Source organism: Lytechinus pictus, chromosome 1 (genome assembly GCF_037042905.1).
Source record: "Lytechinus pictus isolate F3 Inbred chromosome 1, Lp3.0, whole genome shotgun sequence".
Taxonomy (NCBI): Eukaryota; Metazoa; Echinodermata; class Echinoidea; order Temnopleuroida; family Toxopneustidae; genus Lytechinus; species Lytechinus pictus.
The window spans coordinates 30,066,190-30,079,852 of NC_087245.1; the positions used below are offsets into that span (position 1 = coordinate 30,066,190).

The following is a 13,663-nucleotide window of genomic DNA, read 5'->3' on the forward strand; positions in this document are numbered from 1 at the left end:
GAAATTTGTTATACAATTTTATTCCTTCATTTAAAATTGCAGTGCATTGAAGCTCTTCTATTACTGCAAACCAGCCAAAAAACTAATAATAGAAAACGAAGTACCTTGCAAATATGCAAAGTATTTTATTAGTATCGAAGAATGAAAGTGGTTGTATTGTGGTTCGTGACAAAAAAAAGATGAAAGCCTCGTTTAACTACAATCGACTGAATGAGTTAGTAAGTCAAGGCAACGAGTTAGTGTGTCGAGGGAACGAGTTGGTAAGTCGAGGGGATGAGTTGATAAGTCGAGGGGACGAGTTGATAAGTCGAGGGAATGAGTTAGTTAGTCTAAGAACGAGTTAGTAAGCCGAGTGAATCATCACCCTCATCATCATCATCATCACCCCAATCACCATCATCATCATCCCCATCATCATCACCTCCATCAAAATCACCCCCATCATCACCCACATCAGCTCAGGCATCAGCGCATACCATATCAAAGCATGTTGCTATGCTGCACGTGTTAGACACAGCCGGTGCGGATCGGAGACAGAGGGGGGGGGGGGGGATAATTTTGTGTGGGAACGAAATAATATTGCTTGGGAACGAAATAATATTGAGTGGGAACGAAATAATATTGCGTGACTGTGTAATGAAAGCTGCTTTGAAGATAATTTTGTATATTTGATTTTTCTGAAAAGCCATCAAATGATTTAATGTGTTAAAACTGAAGAATTTCATTGGGTCTGAGGGTCAGACTACTTAAGTGAGCACACACACATTTTTCTATGTATTTACACTGTGCATGTATAGTATGTGCTATGTATGCCTTGTCTGAGGTCTTTTATTAATAGCACCATCTCTTGGTCAACTGAGGTAATGTGATATTCGAATCAGTTCTGGAGATTATGTTTGAGAATTTGAATCAATGTAAATCTAAAGCATCCTACATGGGATTGCCCTATATAAGAAGATTTCTGGAGGCAAAGAGGTCAGTAGAAACAGGAGTGGGTAGACGATTCAAGGAAGGTAAATTCTCCAAAGGAAAAGGATTTTACCACAAAGAGAAGGATTGATGAACCAACCGTTGATCCTGAAGCAGTATCACACAAGAATGCGCATACATCAAGCCTTCATAAAGAAGAAGTTGCCCTTGCTAGTAGTTTGACGGAACTTCTTTGCTTGAACAGACTTCCAATACCTGAGCCTGGAGTTTTACTTCCTGCTGAAGTATCTTAAATGTGCACCATTGGTGTTAGTGAAATGATACTCCTTGCTAGGAGATGACGCTTCATATGTGGAAGCCATGAAGGTGCTACAAGAGAGGTATGGAAATCCCTTTGTTATTTCCAATGCCTTCCGGGACAAACTCGATGACTGGCCTAAAATCAGCCCCAATGACTATTTAGGCTTTCGGAGATTTGGAGATTTTCTTCACCAGTGTTGTACAGCAGCCAGATACGTCCATCACTTAAATCATTTGGATGATGAAAGGGAGAACAAAAAATTGATGAGCAAACTGCCTGATTGGCTTATCACAAGATGGGGCAGGAATGTAGTCAAATGGCGGCAAGACGGAGGATCCTTTCCTCCCTTTTCTATCTTCACAGAATTCATCAGCGATGAAGCAGATATCGCTTGTGATCCGATCACTTCTAATCAGACATCATCCTTGAAAGAAAGGAGACAGCAGTCTTCTAATGTGAGAACATTATCAATCAGTGTGCAGGGGCAGCAAGCAAATGGAGGGAGAGGAAAATGGAAACCCCTTTGCACCTACTGTAAGGGAGAACATCATCTTGCTACTTGTAAATCCTTCATGTCACAGACATTAGATCACCAAACCAAGTTTGTTTTCGATCATGGTCTGTGCTTTGGATGTTTAAAGTCCGGTCATCTATCTAAGAATTGTAAGAAGAGGTCATCATGTTCAACATGCAAAAGACGTCACCCCACTGTTCTGCATGATGAAAACTGGACAGAAAGACAACAATCTAAGAAAGTTGAAATAAAGAATGAAGCTGAGGAAACTCAAACCACAAGATCTTATGCTTCAACCACGAAGGACAATCACAGATCTCTAAAGACATCTACTATAGTTCCTGTGTGGCTATCGCATGAATCGGTACCTGGGGAGAGGTTAGTGTACGCTATGCTGGACACTCAGTCAGACACTAGCTTCATTTTAAATAAGACTAAGGAAGCAATGGGCATTGAAGGAATAGCAGTCAACTTGCTTCTTTCGACCATGACGCAGGCCAATGAGAGAATTTCGAGTGAAAAGATCAGTGGACTTAAGGTTCGAGCATTTAATGGAAGAGGAGAAATTTGTTTGCCCCCAAATTACACTCGGAATATTATGCTGGCGAATCGAGAACACATACCAACGCCAGACATTGCTAAGACGCGCTCTCATCTTAACGACATAGCCAAACATTTGATTCCCCTTCAAGATTGTGAGATTGGACTTCTCATTGGCTATGATTGTGCAAGGGCCCTCACTCCGCGAGCTGTGTTAAGCTCCCCTGATGATGGTGGACCATTTGGATTACATTTGGAGTGTTGTCGGTACAATAGAACCCAACTATCATGACAGTGCGCATGATCATATTGGAATCAGTTATCGCGTTATGGTGCACGTTATTCCAGAAGAATTGCAAGTAGATGGCCATCCAACCACAGTTACCTTCAGCCATCAATCAAGGATTAAGGAGGAGATCACTCCTTCTCAAGTCATACATCTTTTAGAAGCAGACTTTGCACCATCAGAGAAAAGACAAAGGCCATATTCGAGGAATAACTTGAGATTTCTAGAGATAATGGAGCGTCAAGTTCATGTGTCTGAAAGTGGTCATTATGAGATGCCCATGCCATTTCGTGATGAAAACCCTACTCTTCCAAATAATAGGGTCCTTGCCGAGAAAAGACTCAATCATCTCAAGACAAAGTTTAAGAAGGATCCTGCGTATCATGAACAATACACAAAACAAATGAATACCCTCTTCAATAGCAACTTTGCAGAGGTCGCATCAGAATCAGGAGAAGAGGGTAAAGTATGGTACATTCCCAATCATGGAGTGAAACAGCCCAACAAGTTGAGAGTTGTTTTTTACTGCAGCTCGCAGTTTAGAGGAACTTCATTGAATGCTCACTTGTTAACAGGACCGGACATGACTAATACCCTCACCGGTGTTCTTTGTCGATTCAGGAAAGAAGTCACAGCCTTCATGTGTGACGTGAAGGAAATGTTCCACCAATTCCAGGTAAAAAAAGAGCATAGAAACTATCTCCGGTTTCTATGGTGGTTAAATGGAGATGTTAGTCGCCGACTTAGTGACTGCCAGATGAACGTTCATCTGTTCGGAGCCGCTTCATCGCCTGGCTGTTCGAACTTTGCATTGAAGCAGATTGCAAAAGACTATGCAGATGGGTTTGGACATGATGCATCAGATTTCATACAGAACGACTTCTACATAGACGATGGGTTGAAATCTGTATCAACTGAAGATGAAGCCATTGATCTCATCATGAGGACGAGAAATATATGTGAACGTGGACGTCTTCACCTGCATAAGATCGTATCCAACTCCAGAAAGGTAATGCAATCTGTTCCAGTTGATGACAGAGGAAAGGACCTCAAGGATTTGTATCTTTCGCAAGACACCTTGCCTGTGGAAAAGGCTCGCGGAGTCCAATGGTGCATTGAATCAGATAAATCTCAATTCAGGATCAACTTTCAGGATAAACCACTGACTCGAAGAGGAATCCTGTCTACAGTCATGTCAGTGTATGATCCTCTAGGACTATCAGCACCCATAATACTTCCTGCAAAGCTGATTCTCCAAGATTTATGTCGAACTTCTGCTGAATGGGGCGACCCCTTATCAGATGCACTCAAAGCTAAGTGGGAATACTGGAAGACCGACATTCTCCAACTTCAGTACATCTCCATCGATAGATGCTACAAACCAAAAGACTTTGGAGAAATCAGAGATGTGCAACTTCATCACTTCAGTGATGCCAGTAACGCTGGTTATGGGTAGTGTACCTACCTGAGACTTTACAAATCAAGAAGACAAGGTGCACTGTACCCTGGTGATGGGAAAATCTAGGGTCACTCCTATCAAGACGGTAACCGTGCCCCGACTAGAGTTAACGGCAGCCGTGTTATCTGTGAAAATTAGTTCCTTTCTGCAAAATGAACTTGATTTTGTAAATGCCAAGCATTTCTTCTGGACTGATAGCAGAGTAGTTTTAGCCTACATTAAGAATGAAGCAAGACGATATCATGTTTTTGTAGCCAATAGAGTGAGTCAGATCAGAGACGAGTCACTGCCTTCACAGTGGCATCATATTGACACCAAAAATAACCCTGCTGATACAGCTTCAAGAGGACTCACTGTCAATCAGATAGAGCAATCGAGATGGTTAACTGGCCCCAAATTCCTATGGGAGAAGGAACTTCCAGCTGTTGAAAGTAAGGATGATGGCGAAATGCTTCCTAATGACCCCGAAGTGAAGCTAACTCAAGCTCATGCTGCTTTCAAGAAGAATGACTTTGAGCTGGAACGACTAGACTGCTTTTCCAGTTGGCATCAAACCAGAAGGGCTGTAGCAAATTGTCTCAGACTAAAGTCCTACTTACGAAGACACTGTGAACAGAAGCATCAGAGAGCTAACCAGAAGAGCGATGCTAAGAAAACAGTTATTGAGCCTATGTCTGCTGAATTACTTCTCCAAGCAGAGAAGGAGATAATAAGGCAGAAACAAAGAAAGGCATTCCATGATGAAATTCAAAGACAGGAAGTTATGAAAAATGCCACTCGGACATCTTCTCGTGAGAGGAGACGTCATTGTAAGACTACCAGCCGTCTACATCAACTTGATCCATTTCTAGATGGTGAGAACATCCTGAGAGTAGGAGGTCGCTTGAGAAGGTCTGAAACTTCGTTCACAAACAAACATCCCGCCATCCTACCTCAAAGTCATGTTACGGACCTGATTGTAGCTCATTGTCACGAAGAAGTTCTCACGAAGAATCAGGGAAGAGGCATGACTACTAACTGTATCAGAGCCCATGGTTATTGGATTTTGGGTTGCAGTAATCTTGTATCCAAGCTCATCTCTCGATGTGTTACCTGTCAGAAACTACGACGACCAAAACAGGTACAAAAAATGGCGGATCTACCAAAGGATCGTCTAGCCTCTGAACCGCCATTTTCTTACTGCGGTATGGATTGCTTTGGACCATGGTTAATCAGAGAAGGTGGAAAGGAGGTAAAGAGATACGGCCTTCTTTTTACTTGTATGTCGTCACGTGCAATCCACATAGAAGTACTGAACTCATTGTCCACTGAAGCTTTTGTTAATGCCCTTCGACGTTTTATCACTGTTTGTGGTCCTGTTCGTCAACTGAGGTCGGACAGAGGAACAAATTTTGTTGGTGCCGAGAATGAACTCGTGAAAGCTTGGAAGGAGATGAATCATGAGAAAGTTAAACAGCATTTGCTCAGAGAAGGATGCGATTACTTTGACTTCACCTTCAACTTCCCCTACTCAAGCCACATGGGAGGAGCTTGGGAGAGGCAAATACGTACTGTTCGTAGAGTCTTGGAAGCATTGCTGTGTCAAAATAGTCAGCAACTGGATGACGACTCACTGCGAACATTGCTATGTGAGGCAGCAGCTATTGTGAATAGTCGTCCACTGTCTGAAGAATTCCTGAACGATCCATCTCACCTAGAGCCCATAACTCAAAATCTATTGTTGACTCAAAAATCAAGGGTAATACTTCCGCCGCCTGGTGTTTTTCCTCAGGAGGACTTGTACGCAAAGAAACGTTGGAGAAGAGTTCAACATCTAGCAAATGAGTTTTGGTCCCTTTGGAGTCAACTTCAATCAAGAAATAAATGGACTGTTCCACAGCGCGACATGAGGGTTGGCAATATCGTGTTAATTAAAGATGAGAATGTTCCTAGAAATATGTGGTCTCTGGGAAGAATTGTTGAAACATATGCTTCTGGTGACACTCATATTCGTGAACAAAAGTGAAAATTGCAGTAGGTAATTTGAAACTGAACAATCAAGGAAAGCCTGTTTCTCCACTGTGTCATCTTGATCGCCCAATTCATAAACTGGTTCTATTGATCGCGCAAGAAGACCATGTATAAATTCCCAGCCAAAGAGCCTATAGACATTGAATTAGGATTTTATCTTTCATTTGAATATATTATTAATTGATATTTGTATAAAGTGAACTCAGAAAATACAGTCAAAACGTGAATCAGAGGAAATTTTCATTTTTTGTGAAACCGAAAGACATTCATATTTGTGAACATATTTGTTTTAGACTCTAGAGTCTAATGCTCTGATTGGACAATGATGCATTTCGAATCTACAGAGAAGACTATGAACTTTTATGGTTGACTAAGGATGAATATTTGACATAAATTTGAATTTCTCTATAAAGAGTAACTTATTATTCATGTTAAGGTCTGAAATTCATACTAAGAGTTACATGTATCATATTTAATACATGTATTTGATTCGGAATTCAGACTTCATGTTCATGTTCAGTGATTATATGATCTTGTACTTTAAATTCATAATGATCTACATTTATACAAGTACAACACAACAAAATTGTGAATTGCTTTTAATCAGGTCTGAATTTTGAGACTAGTTATACTGTGGTGTGGCTTATATTACAAAGTGCTTCCTTTTCAATTACTGATATGTCATGTTAGATTTCATTCCACTTGTAATGTGCATCTAATGAAGGTTCATGTAATACATGTATATAGGGTTTTCAAATGATTGACAAAGGTTTTGTCTAAAGGATCGAATTTTTTTTGTGTGTGCAAAATTGTAGGCAAGTGAGTTTTATGAATCATATCACCTTTCTGATATCATGGACCTTTTACGAATTAATGATGATATAATGATTTAGTGATGTCAACATATCACCTTTTGGACTCTTACAGTTGCCCAAAGGAACTCCTCGGATCGCCTAATGTTCTATTGATATGTAAGAAGTATAGTGTAAGTAGAAAAATAGAATGTATTGTATCATATCTTTCAACAAGCAGTATTTAATTGATGTGATAAACGGTGTAGTCATAGCACTTTTCAATTACAAAAAAAAAGGAGAAAAAAAGATGAAATTATAGTATCAGTGCACAATATTTAACATTTGTTTCTGCTGTAAGATATCTCAAGTCGTTCTTTGCAAGTGTAGCAATAATGAAATGTACATTTACTTTACTGAAGCTAATGAAGTACAGCTTTCAGCTTTCTGACTGAGCATGTTGGTAAATTAGAAATGATAATTTAAAGGAGCCATGTAATGAAAGCTGCTCTGAAGATAATTTTGTATATTTAATTTTTCTGAAAAGCCATCAAATGATTTAATGTGTTAAAACTGAAGAATTTCATTGGGTCTGAGGGTCAGACTACTTGAGTTTTCTATGTATTTACACTGTGCATTTATAGTATGTGCTATGTATGCCTTGTCGGACGTTCCACAGTTAAAGTGAAATCCATGTCATTTTCACCAAACTTTGCGCATAGATACTTTAGAACCTTAATATTCGAAATATGCAAAAATCAACATAGGTCCATGTGCTTGATTTTTTGCTATAGAGCTTCAAAGTTCACCCAAATTGATGTTCTTAAGAATTGCGCATTCAAAAGAATTTGGCATTTTTAGACCGCCCAAGATAACTACAATGAGTTTAAACCTCTATTACTCAGTCAAAATACACGAAAAAGTCATCAAATTTCGCAAGAGAGTTAATAATTGTAATTTTAAGTTTAACAGCACTGTTAGTTCTTAAAAATGGCGTAAAAGATAACAAATTCCCAAACTAAAAAATGTGAAATTTCAGTAACAAACTACAAAAGAACAATAAATTCTGCACTTTATTCAAAATCCATGTCATTTTCACCAAAATTTGCAGAGTTGTAGAGGAAGGTATACCTAAGAGGTACAAACATTAAAAAATAGGGGTTCATGTGCTTGTTTTTAAACTATCAGCATTTTTATTAGAGCAAATGTGCTTTTTAAAACACCAAAAATGCGCCGAATGCTTTGTATCTATGTGAAGAAAAAACTCAAAACCACTCTACCATTTATTCAAACTCGGGGTAATATTCGTGATTCTTGGCAGCACTGCAGAGTGAAGTATTTTGAAATTGTAGAGAATTTTGTTTTTAATGATCCATGGAATAATTCAATTTTTTAGTTTCATGAAATAACGCATCGGATCTGTAGTTAAAATGCAGAAGATGAGAAAAATCAGCTCATACCCGCAGCTAATTAATCACCTGTTCATCCATTGTGACGTCAGCGCGCAGAGTGTAAACTATGCGCAGATCATAATGCGCACAAACATAACTGTGGAACGTCCTTTATAGCGCAATCTCTTGGTCAACTGAGGTAATGTGATATTGGAATCAGGTCTGGAGATTCTGTTTGAGAATTTGACAATGTAAATCGGGGGAGTGTTTCATCAACATTTTCATCCGACAAGTTGTCAGATCTGACATCCTCCTCTGATGTTGATTGGCTGAGAGGTACTGTTACTATGGTAACTGTCGGATAAAATGGGACTTGTCGGATAAAACGTCCGACAAGTCCTTTCATGAAACGCCCCCTGAAGCATCCTTAATGGGATTGCCATATATAAGAAGATTTCTGGAGGCAAAGAGGTCAGTAGAAACATTGATTTATGTATTTAAGAAATATGAATGTTATAATGCAAGAAAAGTTGATTCTAACTTGGTTTGATTGACATGACAGGTTTAATGCATTAATGTATGTGAAGAAAGATTATACAGAAAGTATGTTTGTCAATTGCATATCTATTGGAAAGTACACTTTATTCAAACACCTGATATTGCTATAGTGTATTCTAATTGATGATGTCTAAGAGACAATTATATGTTAGTATTAAGTACCTGAATTTCACAGGTGTAATTTGCTGTTGACTGCTGAAGTTGTTTGGTTGTATACAATTTAGTTAGAAGCTTTTCAGTGCTAAATATGTCAATGTATCTTGAAACTGGATTGTGATTTACATTCAGGTCAAATGATTAATTTATCATAATGGTCAGAGTCATAAATGATTTATAAAAAGTTTATTGTTCTTGTACTTATGACTTTCCTATCATTTTGTTTCTACCAACAGTTTTCACGGAATTTGCTTCATGTCAATATAGAGAAAATGCACAGAAGAAAATAAATGAAGAATTAAGAGGATGGCATGAAACTTTATATTCCTGTTGAGACCTTTGTTTTTATTTTTAAACGCTCAAACAAGTCTTCAGTGTCAGCGTGGGAACGAAATAATATTGTGTGGGGACGAAATAATATTACATGGGAACGAAATAATATTGCGTGTGAACAAAGTAATATTGCGTTGGAACGAAATAGTATTTCGTGGGAACGAAATAGTATTTCGAGGGAATGAAATAGTATGTTGAGGGAATGAAATAATATTGCGAGGGAACGAAATAGTATTTCGTGGGAATGAAATAGAATGGCGTGGGAACGAAATAGTATTTTGAGGAAATGAAATAGTATTTTGAGGGAACAAAATAATTTTGCGAGGGAACGAAATAATGCACAGAGAATTCTTTCTCCTTCATGTCATCTGGCGGGCTCCGTAACTAGTTAATAAGTGTAGGGAACAAGTTGATATGTCAAGGGAACGAGTTGATAAGTTGTGGGAACGAGTTGATAAGTCGAGGGAACGAGTTGATAAGTCGAGTGAATGAGTAAGTAAATCAAGGGAACGGTTGGTTTGTCGAGGGAATGAGTTGGCAAATCGGGGAACAAGCTGGTGAGTGAAAGAGTTGGTAAGTTAGGGGAACGAGTAAGCAAGTCCAGGGAGCGAGTTGGTAAGTAGAGAGAACAAGTTGGTAAGTTGGGGGGATGAGTACTTCATGGGACAAAGTTGGTAATTGGAGGAAAAGAGTCAGTATAGTCGATTTAACAGTCCCATAAACTCAATCACCAACCTAGAAATGCCGTTTGGGTAATTTTTGCTAATTTGCATAAATCCAAAATGGCCGCCAGATGCCATATGAAAAACATAACTTTTGAACCCCTTTTCCCAAAATGATGAGTAAAGACTCTTTTTATGGGTTTAGGGGTGTGTAGAATCGATTTCTATCATCATTTTTGTAATATAAGGTCAGATCAAATCCAAGATGGCAGCCAGATGCTTTCTTGAAAAATCGATTTTTGATCCCATTGCTTTAGAATGACGGGTAGTACCTCTTTTTAGGGGTTTTGTTGTGTGTAGAATCTCTTTCTGTTATCTATTTTGCAATATTATGTCATCTTCAGGTCAAATCCAAGATGGCTGCCAGATGATGGCATTTTGAAAAATTAACTTCTGAACCCTTCGTCCCAGAATCATGAGTAATACCTCATTTCGTGAGTTATTTGGTATATTGATTCCATTTCTGTTAATGATTTTGCAATATACATGTAGGATCATTCAGATAAAAAAGGATGGCCGCTAAATGCCCTTTTAAAAAAGAACTACTTCCCGGGACTACTGAACCTTGAAGAAGTACTCTCCCCAAATAAGTCCTAAAGAGGGTCACTATTATGTGTAGCTCATGTAAGGGTATTTTATTAAGAATGATTCATTTCTTTTAATCTCTCAATTTTTTAGTGGTCAAGTCAGATGGTCAGATGGTTTATAGATTTCGTCATTAACCGCTCACCTTAGAATGAAACCATTCAAGGTTTGGGCTATGACCTATTCCGGGAGTTCTCATCATTTGTTCATGTCCAACCATACTTTTCTAGTGATAGGACTTCAAAGTGTTTTCTCTGTGTTTTTCAGAAAATTAGTTAACTTATTGCCTTCCTTTTTAATTATTGGATTTTTCGTCTGACAAAAGCCTTTGACTTGGTCAGCACTAGTGCACTTTCTAGCCTCCTATAGAAGATACGCTCTCGAAGACTGATGGTCATATCATTCCATGAGCACAGTTTGCTACAACGCTGGAACATCTGGTAGCTTCCCTCAGTTCCTGGCAGTGGCGTGAAGGAATTAGGTTGCGCCTGGCCCTGACACCCGTTTGGGTCTTCTTCTCTATGCTTTCCCAGTGTACATTTGGCGAATGCACAGAAGGCAATTACATGTATATCCGTACAAGAGCAGATGGGAAACTCTTCAACATCGACCGGCTACGTGCCAAAACAATGGCCAGGATGGTTCTCACTCATGTGATGTACGGCAACGATGTCGCCCCTGCCATTCATAAAGAAGCGGGAGTAGGGCTACAAGACCTAGTCATACAGCGGCCTGTCCTGTGCATGTATGGAGTTTGTATAACCCATTAGCCTGTAAGACAGAAATCCTGATCGACTCAAGACACTGACTAGTGACTGTCCTCAAGATATATCTATCAACAGCACGCACTCGTCTAGTTGTGGTGGACTCATCACCTACCTTGGATTGACTATCTGTCTCTAGTTCCCTTTCACTGGACAAGAAAATAAGCAACAGGATAGGAAAATCTGTCACAGCCAATGCCAAGCTCCTGAACGGAAATAAGTCCTGGAAAACGTACGCTGGTCAAGAAAAGCTGCTAAACACCTTCCATGTCAGTTGCCGCGGACGTATCCTGCACATTAAATGGCAGGACAGAGTGAAAAATATAAGGCCCTTCAGCATACATGCATGCTGGCATCCGCAGTTTATTCTCGTTCCTTAGTCAAAGGTGCCTTAATTGGTTGGGGTATGTTCGCGGCATGAAACTTTTGCAAATCTTAGAAGAGATTCGCCAAGTCCCCAGATAGATCACACCTCCATTATAATCACACCTGCAAACGTGACTTAAAACTTGCCAGCATAAAAACTAACCCTTGTGAAGATGTAAATGATAGTCATCAAGCATCTATGGAGAGCTACTAAGTACAGGGGTTAAGACATAATCGGAATGCTTGATTGGCAGACCAAGGAAGAAGGCTAAGGCAGCATCTCTATCTGAACCTGTCTCAGCGCCATTCTCCAGTCCTTCATCTATACAAATATGTTTTATAGACTGCCATGCACTCTATAGAGCGAAGCTCTACAGCCACTCTCGAAAATGTAATTACCTAGCGCGCTACACAATCGTCTTTCGAGACGAACTGATGCCTGCCTATCATTTGACACTTTGATTTAGGAAAAATATGGAGAAAATACTTTCAAATTCAAATAAGACTTTAAAGCCTCTTCAGTACAAAAGTATGGATGGACATTAAAAAATATTGATAAGAACGCGCGAAATGGATCATAGCGCCCAAACCTAAAGAGGATTCAAGGTGAGCAGTTAATGTCGAATGTCTGACAACAACTCAGAGCTCACTTCCCCTTGAACTGAAAATTGAGAATTAATAAAAGATACGATTGTATGCTTACTGAAATTCCCTTACATAAACTCTTACACTATAAGCCACGGAAAGTAATTTTCCAAGATGGCGTTTGGTGGCCATCTTGGATTTGATCTGAAGATTACCTTTATAAAAAAATACATCAGAAATTGAATCAACATACCAAAATGACTCACGAATATATTTATTATTTTTTATTCTGGGACAAAAGGTTCAAAGTTAGTATTTGAAGATGGTGTCATCTGGCGATCATCTTGGATTTGATCTGAAGATGACGTAATATTGCAAAATACATGTAGATAGCAGAAAAAGATTATATAGACCTTAAAACCCTTAAACAAAGGTATAACTCATCATTCTAGGGCAAGGGGTTCATATTCAATTTTTCAAGTTGGCATCTGGCGGCCATCTTGGATTTGATATGAAGATGATCATATACTGCAAAAATAATAATAGAAATGGATTCTACACACTCCCTAAACCCTCTAAAAGGAGTTATTCCTCTGAGTCATCATTTTGGGGCAAGGGGTTCAAAAGTTAGGTTTTCAAGATGGCACGTGGCGGCTATTTTCGATTTATGCAAATTAGCAAAGTTGCCTAAACGGCAAATTTGGGCAACCAAGCTGAATTCGTTCTAGGACCCCATAGGAACACAAATTAAGAAAGAAACTTTATCAGAAAGAACATTTCTAGATTCGGAAAATGTCAAATCAACTTGTATGTTATGGGAACGAAGAAAAACACGAGTCAAGTCACCTTAGGGGCTGTAATAAGTCAGAGTTTACTCCAGGTTTACTATTACATAAATAAAAATCTCCATACAGTTCGGATGTGACTTAGCACAGAGATTTGCAGTAGCCAATAGTCCTGAACTGAGAATTTGTACAACACTTAAGAACTTGATACACTAAGGTTTTCTTTATTATACAAGTTACGTGTGAAATACACGGGTAACTAGGTCTTTAAAGAATCCTGAATTTTGATGTCTGTTGTATTGTGAACTTAAAAACACCCAGGAAAATTTGAAAAATCACCTCCACAAATTGACTTTAGTATAGATATTTTTTAATTTCCTTTTTCATCTAACAATGATCTGTTAGATTGAAAAATGATACTCAAAAGGCACATCGAAAGAAATTGTTTTTTATGTTTTAACCCTATCTAGGCCGGGGGGCCTCGGATTCGCGCAATATTTTCGCCGCGGGAAATTTTTCGACCGCGTCACTCGCTGACTTTTTTTACTTGAAAGTCTTGCGCAACTTTAAAGACCAATTTTGCATCA

The 13,663-nt window shown here is 39.0% G+C and overlaps 2 protein-coding genes across 2 annotated transcripts; both read left to right on the plus strand.

Annotated features, from left to right (window-relative positions):
- The first annotated feature begins 2,614 nt into the window (after nt 1-2,614).
- LOC129265515 (uncharacterized) lies at nt 2,615-4,027 on the plus strand. Its single transcript, XM_054903504.2, has one exon. The coding sequence runs from the start codon at nt 2,615-2,617 to the stop codon at nt 4,025-4,027; it is 1,413 nt and encodes a 470-aa protein (XP_054759479.2).
- Nucleotides 4,028-4,082: 55 nt separating this feature from the next.
- On the plus strand, nt 4,083-11,346 carry LOC129265526 (uncharacterized). The gene is made up of 2 exons (XM_054903513.2): nt 4,083-5,768; nt 11,110-11,346. Exons 1-2 carry the CDS (start codon nt 4,083-4,085, stop codon nt 11,344-11,346), a joined length of 1,923 nt encoding a protein of 640 aa, XP_054759488.2.
- The last annotated feature ends 2,317 nt before the right edge of the window (nt 11,347-13,663 follow it).

Coding starts and splice junctions, on each gene's coding strand:
- LOC129265515 (XM_054903504.2), top strand. CDS start 2,615: ATGGTGCACGTTATTCCAGAAGAATTGCAAGTAGATGGCCATCCAACC.
- LOC129265526 (XM_054903513.2), top strand. CDS start 4,083: ATGGGAAAATCTAGGGTCACTCCTATCAAGACGGTAACCGTGCCCCGA. Junction 5,769..11,109: donor TGTTGACTCAAAAATCAAGG/GTAATACTTCCG, acceptor ATGCTTTCCCAG/TGTACATTTGGCGAATGCAC.